The 16,048-nt window shown below is 50.4% G+C and overlaps 1 protein-coding gene across 1 annotated transcript in view; it reads right to left on the minus strand.

Annotated features, from left to right (window-relative positions):
• Positions 1-16,048, minus strand: part of TRRAP (transformation/transcription domain associated protein) — a 108,297-nt gene that overhangs the window by 6,497 nt on the left and 85,752 nt on the right. The window contains exons 61-68 of the mRNA XM_029945749.1: positions 13,569-13,770; positions 12,055-12,219; positions 10,490-10,580; positions 9,074-9,219; positions 8,098-8,359; positions 4,089-4,314; positions 3,008-3,225; positions 747-931 (exon numbers count right to left, since the gene is read on the minus strand). Coding sequence (XP_029801609.1) covers positions 747-931; positions 3,008-3,225; positions 4,089-4,314; positions 8,098-8,359; positions 9,074-9,219; positions 10,490-10,580; positions 12,055-12,219; positions 13,569-13,770 — 1,495 coding nt within the window. The remainder of the gene's footprint in view (positions 1-746; positions 932-3,007; positions 3,226-4,088; positions 4,315-8,097; positions 8,360-9,073; positions 9,220-10,489; positions 10,581-12,054; positions 12,220-13,568; positions 13,771-16,048) is intronic.

Genomic DNA, 16,048 nt, shown 5'->3' on the forward strand with positions numbered 1-16,048 from the left:
TGGAGGTAGGTGGCTTGCCCGGAGCCTGAGGCCTGGACCGCGTCAGACCCTGCCTGTGCCCTGAGCACTCTGTGGGCTCCATCCTCCAGGTCCGGACTAACTGAGATGAGCCCCTGGGAGGATGGAGGCAAGGTCACGGCCTGCAGCTCCGTGGTGTCTCTCCTAGAAGCCATGAGGCCCTCTCGGGAGCCACAGGAAGGACCACAGTGGCATCGGGGGAGCAGGCCGAGACAGAGTTGCCTCCTGGTGATGCACACAATCCTGAACCAAACCTCCTCACCCAGACCCCACGCCTGCCCTGCTTTCCAGCAAGGGCAGGAATCCTCAGGTGGGGACAGCCCTCCGTCCACCCGACGGGGCCAGAGCAGCCGGGACTCCTGTGGGAGGCACTGTGCTCCCACAAAAGGCAACCAAAACAGCTGGGCCTGACTCATTTCAGGCCTCACCACTTCCTCTATTTTTAAAAGCACATAGGACACAGAAGCTGGGTGTCACCCAGGCCCTGGCCACACACCAGAGGAGCCTGAGGGTGGGGCGGAGAAGCCGCCTCATGTCCCTCAGAGCAGGTCTGGTTGCCAGCGGAGTTTGCGGTCAAGTTATTCTCAGCAAACGTCACTACACGGGGGCCGTGGTCGTCTTCTGACCACCTCACAGGTCCAATGGGGCAAAGTCCCTTTCAACTGCCTGCTACTCCTGCTACTTCTCTAAGCGTGCGCTTGCGCTCCCGACCGTCCCCAACGGGGTACCTGGTGGCTGGCCTGGGTCCCGCGCGCCTGCACCGTGGCCAGTCTGTCATAGTAGCGGGAGATGGGGTTGTCGTGCTCGATGCCCTTCTTCGCACAGCGCTGCTTGTAGATCTCCACGAGGGAGAGCGAAGAGGGGTTGTCCTCCACAAGGCGCATCTGCGGGGACACCGCCACGACTCGCGGCACTGAGGAGAGAGGAGGAGGAAATGACTGAGAGACGACACCAGGGGGCAGCGCTTGACTCCACCTCTGGGGCCGTCCTCGGAGATCACTCGGCCCTTCGAGAGCAGAGGTCAGAGGACCAGCTGAAGCTGGAAGTCCCGCACCTCATGCTCCTCAGCATGAGGCATGAAGCCCAAACTAGTGAGCAAAGGAGCCTGAGCGGCCATCACCTTTTGTTTAGGACAAAGACGAACAGAAATTTTTTAGAAAGCAATCTTTAAACATCAGAGACTGCCAACCATTTGCTCCTCAGAGGTCCTCCTCTGTCGGCATCCTGTCTGGAGAAATCAATCCTCCTGCCCACTCCGAGGCAGGAAGTGACCATGTTAAGTGGTCTTCTGGTGTCAGGGATGTCTGTGCCCCGCCTTCAGGAAATCAGGAAGATGATCACTCACATCATTTTCTGTGTTCTGTGGCCCAGATAAGCTCCCAGGGTCCATGTGGTCATTCTGCCCAGTTGCTCTGTGGAGCTGTGCGGACAGTGACGGGCACTCTTTATGAAGCAATTCACCCCACAAGATGATCACCCACATCATGACCACACTCGACCCGGAAGTGCTGGGTGTGCCTGCCTCGGAGCCAGACTCCCCACACTCACATCCCGAGGTCTGTTTTCCCAGTGATGTGACCTTGGGAACAGTCACTGGATTTGTGTAAACTTCGGTTTCTTCATTTGTAAATGGGAGTATAGTACGTATCTCTTGGGGTTGCTGGTAGATTAAACAGTACTTCAAAGATACAAGATCAAGGTAATATTAGTAAGACATTTTTATAAAAAGTAAGCTCTATGCTCAGTGTAGGGCTTGAACTCACAACCCTGTGATCAAGAGTTGCGTACTATATTGACTGAGCCAGGCTGGTGCCCTTTAAGACGTTTTACTGAAGACATTTTGAAGAAAGCTGAGAGATTTCCAGAAGATATAAGGAGGTAGCCAACACAACTTGCCAGCATGGGGTGGTGGCAGCTCCCGCACTGGGGCTGCTGGGACGGGCAAGTGCGAGCTGTGAGCTGGTACCTGCACCAGCCCGTCCCTGCGCTGCCCTGAGCTCAGTGTGGTATGTACACGTGCGCACCTCTGACTTCTAAGGAACACAGAGTTAATTTGGTCTAAAGTCAGTTAAACCACAGCTACTGGCTTGCTCCACGGCTTCAATACACGAAGAAATTCCACAGTGACTCTAGGGCACGTATTTGAACTGTCGTTTGGTGCTGACCAAGAGTTTGTTTTTTTGGAAAAAGCAAAGAATCATCTAATACCCACAGATGTGATCAACACTGTGGATCACAGCACATGCATGTTAAAATGCACACCTTTTTCTATATACTCTATTTTTCTTTCTACTTCTTATCTGGGGCATACTGAACTCAAGGGTAAAAGATTTTAAGTCAAACGGGTTGGAATCTTAGCCGTCGGAAGAAAGTTCCCTACGGGACCGGATAATCTGCATTGCAGCGGGCTCCTAACCGCAGAGGCTAGACGCTACCATGTTCTAACTGTGGTTCTCTTCTCTGGGTGGGATTACAGGCGTCTCATCTCTGCCCGTTACAGACAGAAATGGGCCACTCACAAACCGCCCATGACAACTCACAGGCTGCTGGTGGCCACCCACCACGATTTCTGAGGCCCTCACAGGTCTTCTGACTTTCCCGCGTGCCACATTTCACCCCTTGAAGCCTCGCTCCCGCAGGGGCCATGCAGTGCAGTGTGAGCTCTAGCACGTGTCCGGGGACCGCACTGAAACACACTCACGACACGCTGCTACCACGCCCACGACAGGCCCCATGCTCACTCAGCCCACGGTTCCAGGCAAGGGGACACGGTAGGGTGCATGGGCGCGGCACCCCCTTCCCCAAACACACGTCAGAGCACCTGTTCGCAGCGAGAAGGGAGTGGCCTCTTCCCGGCACAGGGTCCTCATCCCAGAACCCTCCTCATTGGTGAGCTTCACAGAGCATGCTCAGTTCCCCAGATGGCACGCGCAAAAATCCGCAAAGGCTAACAGACCGGCTGTGTCCCCTCAGAGCGCACCTGTCATACCTGTGAAAAATAGGTGTCTCTTGGTGGTTTCCTTTCTCTTCTCCAAGCAGGGGTTCAGCAGCCGGAGCAGCTGCAGGACGCGCTCCTCTCGCCGGGACTCCGTCAGGCAGGCGTCGTTCATCACGAGGTATGGGTAGATCTTGCCGTTGTGCCCACGGATGTACAGTCTCCTGGCCGCCGTGTTGTGCTTCTGCACAATTTCCACCCTGGGCATAAACCTGCCCAAACAAGCACATGATCAAACGCCAACTCCCCGGTGCTCGACTTCAAAGAAGAGGGAATTTTATAAAGACAACACGTGGAACCATCACGGAAAGACAGAATGTGCACCTATGGAAATCGCTCTGACCAGGTTTAAATGGTGTGACAACGTGGGAGAAGACATCTTGGCACAGGGAGAGTCAATGGTGGAAGAGAAGATGCTGCTGCAGTTTTAAAAGAATTGGGCCCTGCGGCCCTACTTCCGGAGCACATGACGGGCAGCTAACTGGGCTCTGAGCACCCCAGCTGCAGAGCCCGGGGGCAGGACAGTCTAGCACAAGTGCCCCAGGAACAGGTGTGAGGATGGACACCCCCTCGCCTTCACTCCCTCCCCTGGGCTCTGGCTATGGAGAGAAGACGGGGAGCGGGAGGGTGGCCGGAAGAGGAGTCAGATTGGAGGACCGGGAAATCCAAGTCTGGATGCACGAGAAGCCAGAGCTCCGGGTCTGATTGTGACCATTTGTTACCACACTTTCTACATTTGAAATAGGATACAATATACACACTAATAAATTTTGTAACTCCCCAATTCTGCTTTGAATACTAAACTTTAAAAGTTTTACAGACTGATAAACTTTCTACTATGTCCAGTTCTGTGGAGATTAAGCAAAGAGTCTTTCAGAAGCAAAAGAAACACAAAGTGGACTCAAGCAAGACATTTACCCCATCAGTGCGACCAGACCCTCACCAGTGCCTGACGGCTCAGACCCAAGAACAATCTCGTGTTCTCCCACTTCAGGGGCCGGGAGAGCACAGGGGACAGAAGGAACCAGAACAGCATCCCCAGGTCTGCCCTGGGCCAGTCACGCGGCTCGCTCACCTAGCGATCTTGATATAATAATGTGTCGGCTTTGGCATCAGGAATTCCCCTGGAATTTCTACTTCAGCGGTTTGTGCTGAGAAATTGCTCAAAAACCGACACTTTTCTTCTATGAGGAAGAACTTCGGAAGCTGCTTGGTTTTAGCCTCGAGGATTTTGATCCACTTTTTCAACTTAGAAATAAGATTATGTAGCTTCATGGATCCTGGAACGCTGAAGTCAAAATCTTCAAAATAAAATGCGATTAAAAACATTTTTAGTCATCTGGACAACCTGGAATTCACTACAGAATCATGCTCAAGAGCTTCCCAGGTAGGAAGCAGAAATGTCTTACTCTATACCTCACCAGGAGCAAGGCACTTTTGTCCCTCCTACTCTTTAAAGTGTAGGCTGAAGGCTGAACGAGCGACAGGGACCCTCCGGTGGGACCGGTCTCCCCCCGAGACAGGAGGAGGGAACACATGGAGCACCAAGAGGAAACCTCACCCCCCCCATCATCATGGGTTTCCTTCAGGAAAGGATGCGGGGAGTGCTCTGAGAGGCACGGGAACCCCGGAGGCCGTCCCTGAAGGTCAGGCCGCCGGCAGCCCCGCCTGAGAGCAGCCACCACAGTGAGGAGCCAAGGCACGAATCCAATCCAGGCGAATATTAGATCATAAATCGGTTCATCAGAAGACATTTAGGCAAGAAACTGAAGTGGCAAAAAAGGAAAACATGCACTTTTTATTGAAGCAAATAAAAACCCTGGATGACTATGTTTCTCAGATTTTACGGAGACTCAGTATTAAAAGTCAATTAAACTGAAAAGCCCTTCTTTAAGAAACCTCAGGCCCACAGTGATGAGCGCTGGTGGTGAAGGGACTCTATGTGACTCTCACTTGCCGGAGCCTGAAAATCAGGGTAAGAGCTGCACCATTTCTGTGGGACAGGGACCCCGCGGGAGCCACCGTCCTCATGCTGCAAGGACCGGGACCTGTGATGTGGCAGGGTGACCATCACACTCCAGCTGAAGGGCTCTCTGGAGCCTCTTGCAAACGCTCTTCCGCAGAGTGAGATCGTGTGGGGTGAGCCTGGTGCCGTCCTGAAAGGAAGGGCCCAGCCCCGACCCTGTCCCCGCTGCCTCCTGCAGGCTGACCCATGCAGAGAAGCGATCAGGCGTCACCGGTGTGGCCAGTAAGGGCCCCATCAACACCTACGCTGGTGGCCCTCCAAATGCAAACCCAACCTCGGGACGCGCAGAAGCACCACAATCCAGATACCTCATGTCAGCCCTCTGGCCACGCCCACCTCTGCCCTGAATCCCCAAAACCTGGCCACCGAGCCACTCTCCACCCCCGTTATTATGTCTTTTCACAAATGCTTCCTAAGAATCTCACAGCAGGCAAGCATCCCTTTATGAGACTGGCTTTTTGCGCTCGGCACAACCTGAAGCTGAATCGACAGCTACTTCCATTCTGTGGATCTTCGGCGAGTGTGCAGGCACCACACACTCCCCGTTCTTGGCTGCAGTTTGGTGCCACTGCAAATAAAATGGCCGCGACATTCAGATACAAGTTCCTGCAGGGAAATGAGTCTCCGTTCTCCGGGATAAATCGGACCTGTTGTTGGGCTCTTCCCCACCTCCTCCCTGGGTTAGTTAGTAGCCAGCATGTGCGACACTGGCCAAGGATGGGAGTGGGCAGCTCTCACTCCCTTGTGGGGACTAGAACGTGCTGCTCAGACCCAGAGCGTCAGACCCTTCCTGGAAGGGGTGACGGGGGGGTGGGTGGAGGGACGCAGAGCTCCGAGTGAAGTATCTGAAACGCCCGCCCTTGGAAGGGTCAGAGCCTCATGGTGGTCATCTTTCACAGTGCAGTTGTTTAATATTTTACATCAGAACCCCTTGTCTCCCTCTGAATGTTCTGTTTCAGATGACATTTAATTTAATGAGCCGACATTTTAAAACAAAGACATACTAAACAGGGGCACCTGGGTGTCCAACTCTTCAATCAAGTGTCCAACTCATGATTTCAGCTCAGGTCACAATCTCGCAGTTTGTGAATTCAAGCCCCATGATGGGCTCTAGGCTGAGTATGCAGTCTGCTTGGGATACTCTCTCCCTCTCTCTTTTTGCCTCTCTCTCACTTGTGCTCTCTCAAAAATAAACAAACAAACAAACAAAAAACTAAAAAAAAAGAGACAATGTCATATTTTTTAAGTAAAAAATATGATAGTTCCCACAAAACTCCTCTCAGACTTTTCCTTTTTTGGGAAAGAGTGGCAGACCACATCACGTGAACATCACAAAGGAAAATAAGATGACCGAAGTGCCTCAGGGTAAAAGGTATGAAAAGCGGGGCGCCTGGGTGGCTCAGTCGGTTAAGTCTCCGACTTCGGCTGAGGTCAGATCTCATGTTTGTGGGTTCGAGCCCCGCGTCGGGCTCTGTGCTGACAGCTCAGAGCCTGGAGCCTACTTCCGTTTCTGTGTCTCCCTCTTTCTCTCTCTGCCCCTCCCCCTCTCATGCTCTCTCTGTATCAAAAATAAATAAACATTAAAATTAAAAAAGAAATAAAAAAAAAGATATGAAAAGCCCACACTTTATCGCTCAAAAAGCATCTTCTTCAAGGTGTGGGATCATCAAGGGGAGGCCCTCAACCTTCAGGCGAGTCCAGTGTTACCTCTGATGCCCAGCTCACACAGCAGGGGAAGACCCCGGGCCCCGGGCTGCCTGGAAGGATGGCAGGACCCCCATCTCAGAGGGATCAAAAGTCAGTCATGGCTGTAGCTGCAAAGCATCCTTTGCAATCAGCAGGATCTATTTTCTTCTACATGATTTCAACAGAGTCTACACAGCGCATGTTTCTAGCTGTGTTCTCTGTGATACAGTAAGTTGTTAAAAGATACTTTATTTTTTTAAACATTTTTTTTAATGCTTTTATTTATTTTTGAGAGACAGAGAGAGACAGTGCAAGCATGGGAGGGTCAGAGAGAGAGGGAGACACAGAATCCGAAATAGGCTCCAGGCTCTGAGCTGTTAGCACAGAGCCCGACACAGGGCTCGAACCCACGAACATGAGATCATGACCTGAGTCGAAGCCAGATGCTTAACCGACTGAGCCACCCAGGCGCCCCTAAAAGATACTTTAAACAGCTAACAATGTGCGTGAACCACTTATTCTATGGCTTAATGTATCAGTGAAGAAAGAATGTTCTAGAGACAGTTGTAAGCAGTAATTAAACTGAAATGCTTCTTTTAGCTGGAGAGTTAGCTAGACAAATCTTGTTTCCCAGGACGATCACCCATGGGTCGACACTCAAGACTTTTATAAAAGACTCGGAAGGTCTCTGGAGGCTGTGCAGACACTCTGAGCCCTGGTGCCTGCCCAGGCTCCTCTGCCAGAGGGCGGGCAGGTCGGCAGGGTGGTGGCAGGCCACAGGGGGCAAGACTGCCCGCACGGGGGACACAGTCGGCCCATGTGCGCACGCGCTGTGGGAATCAGGGCCCCTGTCTGGCAGATGAAGACTGGACCCGTTTGCCTTCGATCACGCAGGGCTGGGGCCACGGTTCCTACTCCTGGGGCTGCCAGAAAAGGCATGAACCTGAACCGGGGACAAGTAACAACGACACCATCTCCTAGCACTCTGCCTCCTGAATCCACCGCGAGTCTGAATGCTACTCGTCACCTGGAGCCCACTGCCCCACCTCCCGCTCTTCACTTTCCTACAAAAACCAAGTGGAAGGGGGGAGGGAAAAGGGTGGGTTTAGCCTGAAAACCTCCTCTTCCTTCTACCCTCCATCTCCCAGGTGGAGCCTGGTTCCAAATCTTAACCCCTCGCTGGAGAGAAGGACGAAGGCTGGTAAGAGTCATGGTGACTTCGTGACCTTGTGACCTGAGGCTACATTTTAAACAGCGTGCAGCCGGCTCACCTAGCACAGTGCTCACGAAAACCAAGAACTAGCTGGCTGAGATTAAAGACAGAGCAGGAACAGCACGCAGAACGCTCTGTAGGTGCAGGGAAGGGACTCACCGGTGGTGAACTGGCCCTTTAGCTTCTGGAAGACAGGGTCCTGGGCGGTGGCCTGTGCCCGCCTGGCCAGAGACTCGGAGGCCGCACTGGAGAACATGGTCGAGACGTTGGACACGTTCTCCAGGCCCACCCCGAACGTGCTCACCAACTTCTTGACGAAATTTAGAGTGTGGGGGGTAATTTTGGCATCTGACACAGCTCCGCTTTTCTCAAAGGCAACAGAGTAACATTTCGCCAGACCCTGCTGGAGCTGCCTGAGAACCTAGTGAAAAGAGACCGAAGACGATTCACAAACCAGGGCTCCCATTTCAAGCAGCGAAGCGACCACATGGTGCCTGCCCGGCACGTCCCACCACGTCCCGCACACAGAAGGTGTAAAACCAGAGAGCACGGAGGAGCTGGAATGTCTGTGTGCCCCACGCTGTGAGCGGAGTTCTTAGCGATGGGGGACTAAGTGTCTTGAACATTAAAAAAGAAAAACCCAAAAACCAAAACTCTTACTTTTTGGGTCACACACATACCCTTCTGTTGACGAACCATGAAAAATCCCTTAAATGAAGGTAGCTTTGAAGTTACTGTAATAACAGTAGGAGCCAGGGGGCCTCAGGGCCAATGAGACGAACATCTAGACAACAGGGCTCATCACTCTGCCATCGGCTTGCATGCAGATACCATTAAGGAGAGGGCCTGGCGGTGGGAAAGCTCACTGGAGAACTACCACTGTGGCCTGGTTAACTGGTGCTGGGGGACACTTAATTGAGCATGGTAAGCACGTGAAGGCCAGAAGCAGCTTTCTCAGTTTCATCTTCTTCCTGGAGTTTCCTGCTTCCAGTACTTGAGGCTGCATTCGTGCGCAGACATTAAGTATCTGCTTACTCTACTGTTCGATTCAACGATACAGACATAAACGACCAGGCAGCCAAGCTGAAGACAACGCGGCCCACAGCACCCAGGACGGCGGGGTCTCTGCACATACCTCTTCGTGCCAGTTTTCTCTGAACCAGACCATCTGATCGACGATGCCTTCCAGGGAAGACAGAAGGGTTGGGTGCAGTTCTCGCTGCATGTGCATGATTCGGCTGCAGCGCCACATTGGTGCTGTTGCTCTTATGGGCCCTGGATCTGATGCAGAATGGGACTGGTTACCCACTGAACTTGGCTGCTGCTGTCCAGAATCTGAGAGCAACACACACAACGCCAATGTCAGCGCAAACTGGCCCGCTGCGAGAGCTCGGTGCTCTAGAGGACCCATCGACCAAAGCAACGCTGGTTCCTGCCGGTGTGTTTGCACACCACGAGAGCTGGCGCCCCGGGGCTGTGGGGGGGCCCCCGCGCCGTGGAGAGGTGCACCGAGGGACTCGGGCCGCGGCACGCCACTGCCCACAAGCCGGCCTCCAGCGGGTCAGCCAAGAGCGAACAGGGCCGCGTGCTGAGCGGGGAGGGGAGGGGAGGGTGCCTGAGTGGTCGTGGTCCTCTCCTTTCTACCTCTGCTCCAAGTCGAAGCATTTTTTAAATGCTTGGAAAAAAATACTTCGCACTCCTTGTAGACAGCTCAGAGAATCTAAACGTACTTAATGGGCAAGTCCGTTTTTTCATCTAGAAAAGCCAGACCACGTGTGTGAAAAAGGGATTAAAATAAAATACTGCCATTTGCTGTGTGAGAAATACGTGGTAGAACCCAAGGCCTGTTTTCCCAGCTTTGGCTCAGTCAGAAGAAAGAAACCTTAATTTTCAAATGACCACACCGCACGATCTACCCAGGCCAATGTGGAGACATGCGTGCCGTCTCCTGGCCCACCCAGCTCATCGGGGGGAGACACGACCAGGCCCAGTAGGTCAGGTCACCTTCTTGAAAAGCCTCTGGCCTCGAAGCCCGAACACCTGGGCATTAAAAATGTCCTGAGGCCAAGGGTGCTTCCACTGTCCACACAGCACCACACGTATGGGCAACCGAAGCCATTAGTAAGTTATTACCGTACGAGGACTGTTTAGTGCAGATTAAAACCCTTCTAGTTTGAGTAAATTTTCACATCTGGGAAGACTGATTTCCATGCAGATTCTTCTGACAGTGGGAGATATTTATTATAAACCAAATGACATACATGGTCGCTGATGCTCATACTCCTTACCAGGACGCATTATTAAACTTCGTCATTATCTAAAGCTAAAAATTTCATATACTGTTCTACTAATTGGCGAAATCACTCAGGTAAACAAACACCCTATTAAACCACAACAATGGAAAACCATCGACTTCCCTCAGATCAGGCTTTGCCTCCCAGCCCTCACGTGTCGTCACTGGCAAAAGACGGAGAGGCTGAGGCCGGGAGCGTGTCCCCAGCCGTGCCCCCATGCCTGAGCCCTCCACGGTCTAGCCCCACCTGAGACATACCGCTCTTGTAGCGTTCCCGCTGCTCTATTTTCAGGGTCAGGTACAGGGTCCGGATGGGAAAGTAGACCGCCTGGGGATACACGCGTCCAACCTGCTCAGAGACACGGGGCATGAAGAGCAATGCTCACCACTGTGCTTCCGGAGGACGGCAATTTGTATAGAAAATAACTGCTGTCATTCATAAATGGGCGGGGGTCTGCATGGGGCCCAAGGAGGCAAAATACTGCAGCACTGAGTTAATACACAAGTTTGGATTCAACAGCAGGTAAAAATACCTAGTTTCCCTCTAAAAAATCTGAGAAAGAGTGGGATGCGCCTGGGTGGCTCAGTCTGTTGGGTGTCGAACTTTGGCTCAGGTCATGATCTCACAGCTTGTGGGTTCAACCCCGCATCGGGCTCTGTGCTGACAGCTCAGAGCCTAGAGCTGCTTTGGATTCCATGTCTTCCTCTCTCTCTCTCTCTCTGCCCCCTCCCCCACTTGCTGTCTCTCAAAAATAAATAAAAAACATTAAAAAAAAAAAAAGATCTGAGAAAGTGCAACATGGTGCCCCATCGGTTCTGCCTAAGGACAGTTAATGACAGAGAAACCACTTTTGTTTGATCTGGTGAATCTGAGGAACCGGTTCACTGGGAACCGATTCTAACTGACAATTAGGTTAATTAGCGAAGAACTTTATGTAATGGCAGCAAGGAGGATGCTAAAAATTTCTATTTAAGGTAAGAAACACCAGTCTACCAAACTGGGGCTTTATGGCTCCTTCAAAAAGTCTGACTAGCCACTATCATGTTACTCAGAACCTTCAAAACGTGCCTAGAAAAGAAGACAGGAATGGCCTCTAGCTCTAGACGTTCAATGAGGACAATACCAAATGGACTGAATCAAGCAGATAACTGCCAAGCAAAATGCCAGCACCCAGGAACATGGCTGCAGCCTCTTGAGGGAAAAAAACAAAACCATTTTTGGGTACAACGTGGATGATGCATCACAGGTAAAGAACAAAGTAAAGTGGACAGAATGTTCCTAAATGCTTGGTTAGTTGGCTCTCCAACTTTACAGAAAGACACACAGTCAAGGGGACCGTATGTGAGACAGAACGGTCTCCAAACATCTACTGTCTGGGTCCTTCCTCTACCCAGCCGGCTTCTCCCAGGAGAGGGACAGTCTGAAATCATCTCAACTAACGGTCAGGAAAGCCTTCCCACGGGACCCCGGTGTGTCCCACCTCGGAGTCCGTCCCCAGTGCACAGGGCTCTCAGCCGGCCCACCAGGCTGACTTACTGTAGTTCAGAGTATTCACTAGTAATCAATTAGGGACCGTACATTTTAAGAGACTGCTGGTTTTACCTGCATCTTTATGTGGCATCACACGCAAAGGAATAATTCTAATGGATTATTTCACTGCAACCTTGACCTGTTCTTCGATCGCTTCTAATCGTGCTGCAGATCAAGTGACATCTAAATGTGTACATCTTCCTATCTTTCACTTATTTTCAGTATTTTGAAAAACCCACTGTGAACTGAAGACTTAATTTTCTTGTGCACAAAGAGACCTTGTTCCTCGCACCTGGCTAATAAGGTTCAAGAGCAGCTTTCCCTCAGAGCCGACCAGGCAGGTGAGCAGCTGGGGAATCCAGGCCAGCCACTGGATGGGCGGCACGCCGATGCAGTACTTGTCCACAGCGTCTGCCAAAGTGTTCTTGTCGTCATCAAAACTCAGTAGCCACAGCACCTAAGAAAGACGGAAAAATCCTACAGGTGAGTTAAAATTCTGAGGCCCTTAATCTGGTGACTTTCCCCAAACATTAAAATAGCATACAGGGCACCTGGGCAGCTCAGCTGGTTAAGCCTCTGACTGCAGCTCAGGTCATGATCTCACAACTCGTGGGTTCAAGCCTCGCATTGGGCTCTGTGCTGACAGCTTGGAGCCTGGAGCCTGCTTAGGATTCTGTGTCTCCCTCACTCTCTGCCCCCACCCCCTGTGCTCTGTCTCTCAAAACTGAATGCTAAAAAAAAACACCTAAAATAAATAAATAAATAAATAAATAAACACACAGAGTAGCCTTACAGGCAATGTGGGAAAGTACGAATGGCCAGCACTTCTAAACTTCATGAATAAACTGTATAGATGGGTAAAACCCCAAGTGTGCATACTGTTCTTACAGAGGTTCAGCATTACTGCCAATTATTACCTGACCCAACCTGCTGGCAAGCAGTGGCCGGTGACCTCCTAATTCACACTCTTGACCTCACCAAAATAGAACGGACTTTTGCTAAAAATCTCTGATGAAACCACTGACATCAGGTGGGCCACACGCTGGCAGCCCGGTGTCCGCTATCTGAAATAACTATATCAAGAAGTAAGCAAATTTGGAGTTAGACGTTTAGGTAGCTTCTTTGTGTCACTATAACTGGTCTGTGTTTCTAGAGTTGGTTTTAAATACTAGGTACTGATGTTCATTCCAAATTTGGACATCAAATCAAGAAATTCTAAGAAATCCAAAGCTTTAATGGACAAAACAGAAAAGCAGAACAATTTACTCGTAAGTTTTCTGCAAGGATTAATCCTGAGTTTATCTTCTTGAATTAAACTGAGAAAAATATTAAATAAATAGACAACAAGCCACGCTGAGGAAGCCTCAGGAACACCCTCGGCGCCGTCCACAGCACAGCACTGGGGCGATGCAGGACAGGGACTCCAGCTGCTGTGACCTCACCCTGCAGTGTCCGCAGAAGTCAGGGGATCCCATGTCCCCTGCAACCAGAGCCGAGCAGCTTTGTGACCATGCGCACCTTCCCCACAGGTGAGAGGGGAGCATCTCTGGGGCGTCCGGCAGGTAAGGCCCGGCCCCCCTTCAGTCTGCAGGTGTCTCTGTGCAGTGTGAGGCCCCAGAGAAAACGGGACTCAGTCTTCTTAGCTTGCCAATGGAACCATGACATTACCGTCAAGAGTGACGGGGACTGATGGTGCAGGCGTGAGACAGTCCCCTCCTGTAGCACAGATTAGGGAATAGCTGGCTCCCGTGCAAGCCTCAAGGCCACCGGACGGCCTCCGGTGCAAACTGGTTCTTGTGGCCTCACCTTGGCTAGGTACTTCCTCGATTTGCTCTCATTCTGATGCCGGCAGGCGTGCAGGTAACAGGTGATGGCGGACACGCCGAGGTGCAGCTGCCGCTCCTTCACGAAGATGTTTTCCAGGTAGTCGCCCCACATGGCCCAAGCTTTCACCAGCACGTCGTGCATCTGCACGGCTGCAGAAAAGGCTTTGTTCGCTTCTTCAGATCTGAGAGGACACAAATCAAAACACAGTTTTTTTAGGTGAGCTTTGCAAAACATAAAATCAAGTATTTTAAAATGAGCAATCCAATGGCATTTAGTATACTGAAAATGTCACACAACGGCTACTCTATTGGGTTCCAAAACACTGTTATCATCCAAAAAGGAAACCCACACCATGGAGCAGTCGGTCTCCATTTCCCCCGACCTCCAGCCCCTGGTGACCGCCGCCTGCCTTCTGGCCCGGCGCACTGACCTAATCCGCATGTTTCATACGTATGGGATCACGCATCATGTGATTTTGTGTCTGGCTTCTCTCAGCACAGCGTATGAAGTTCACCCGGGCTGTAGGGAGTGTCAGCCTCTCGTTCCTTTTTACGTTGCAATTCTGCCCCGTTGCACGTATACGCCATATTCTGCTTTCCCACTCACTCGAGCTGTGCTGATGTTCTGTCCACTGTGCACAGTGCTGCTATGAACATTCATGAGCAGGTACCTGCTTGAGCACTTGCTCTTAATTCTTTTGGGTATGTATCTAAGAGTGGACTTCCTGGGTCATAGGGCAATTCTGTGTTTAAGTTTTTGAGGAACTCACAAACCATTTACTACAGTGGTTGCACCATGTCACTATCTGCAAATAAGAGATAGTTTTGCATCTTCCAACAACGTACAAGACACAAGAGAACTAGAAATTCACATCCCTTGTGAATGTAAATGCAGACCAAGTCCACCAGCGCATGAAAAGGATCATACACGATGGTCAAGATCAAGTGGCATTTACTGCAGCAACACAAGGCCATGATCAACAAAAAGGCAACCCACGTGATGCATTATACGAACAGAATGAAGAGGAAAAACATGGATCATGTTAGTTGGTGCAGGGAAAGCATTTGACGAAATCCAACACCCTTCACTATAAACATGCCACAATTAACTCGGTACACAAGGAAACTACCGCACCATAAGAAAGGCCATACGTAAAAAGCCCACAGGTAACATAATACTTGGTGGGAAAGGCTGAAAGGTCTTCCTTTCCGATCAGGAACAAGGCAAGAACTGTCACCACTTCTTCTGGACTCAGTACTGGAAGTCCCAGGAAGAGCAATTAGGCAAGAAAGGAAGGAAGAATCGGAAAGGAAGATAATTATCTCTATTTGCAGATGACATGATTTTATACAAAGAAAACACTAAAGAATCCACATACACACAAAACCATGAGCGTAAACAAACACTTGGCAAGGCTGAGAATGTAAGAGAAATACACAAAATTCAATTGTATTTCTAGACTTTAACGATAGAAAATCTGGAGATAAAATTAAGAAAAAACTTTACAGTAACATCAAAAAGAACACTTAACATAAGAAACGCCAAGATTTGGACGTTAAGAATAGAAAACACTGTTAAACGACGCAAAGACAGACACCTCTTGTGTTCATAAATGGGAAGATTTAATATTTTTATGATGGCAATACCCAAGTTAACCTACGGATTCAAGCTCTACAATCCTAACTACCTCTTTTATAGAAATGGATAGCGTAACAGTCATGTGGAAAAACGTCAGCAGCTCCAAACAGCCGAAACAGTCTTGAACGAGAATAAAGCTGAAGAACACTTTGCTACTACTTCAAACCTTCCCGCAAAGCCACGGTGAGCAGCACAGCATGGCAGCAGCAGCAGGACAGATGAACACTGGGGAACAAAACCGAGTGCCCAGAAATAACCCTTGACTTCTCCAGTCGACTAACTTTCTAAGAGGGTGCCGAGGTCATTCTACAGGGAAAGAAGTCTTTTCAATGAAAAAGGGACACAGTACGTACACATGTCAAAGAATGTATCTGGACCACCACCTCATGCCATGTATAAACATTAATTCAAAACAGTTAAAGACCTAAATGTGAGAGCTAAGTCTGTAAGACTCTCTGAAAAAATCAGAGAAGTAAATCTTGTGACTGTGGGTTTGGTGGTGGGGTCTTAGCTACGGCACCAAAAGTATGAGCAGCCTGAGAACACGGACACACTGGACTTCTGAATGAGAGGCTCTGTATGCTGGGGGCACTGGCAAGGACGGCAGAAGATGCTGCAGTGACACCCCCGACAGGACTTCCGTCCAGACACGTACGAACTAGAGCTCGATGGTAAAACGTCAGATAATCCAACTAAGAAATGGACAAAATAACCAAACACACGTTTCTGTGGAGAAGACAGGCAAACAGCAGGAAAGATGCTCAACATCACCCACGCCCAGGAAAAGGACCGTCAACACCACAGTGAGGCTCCGCTCCGTA

The sequence above is a fragment of the Suricata suricatta genome, chromosome 8 (genome assembly GCF_006229205.1).
Source record: "Suricata suricatta isolate VVHF042 chromosome 8, meerkat_22Aug2017_6uvM2_HiC, whole genome shotgun sequence".
Classification (NCBI taxonomy): domain Eukaryota; kingdom Metazoa; phylum Chordata; class Mammalia; order Carnivora; family Herpestidae; genus Suricata; species Suricata suricatta.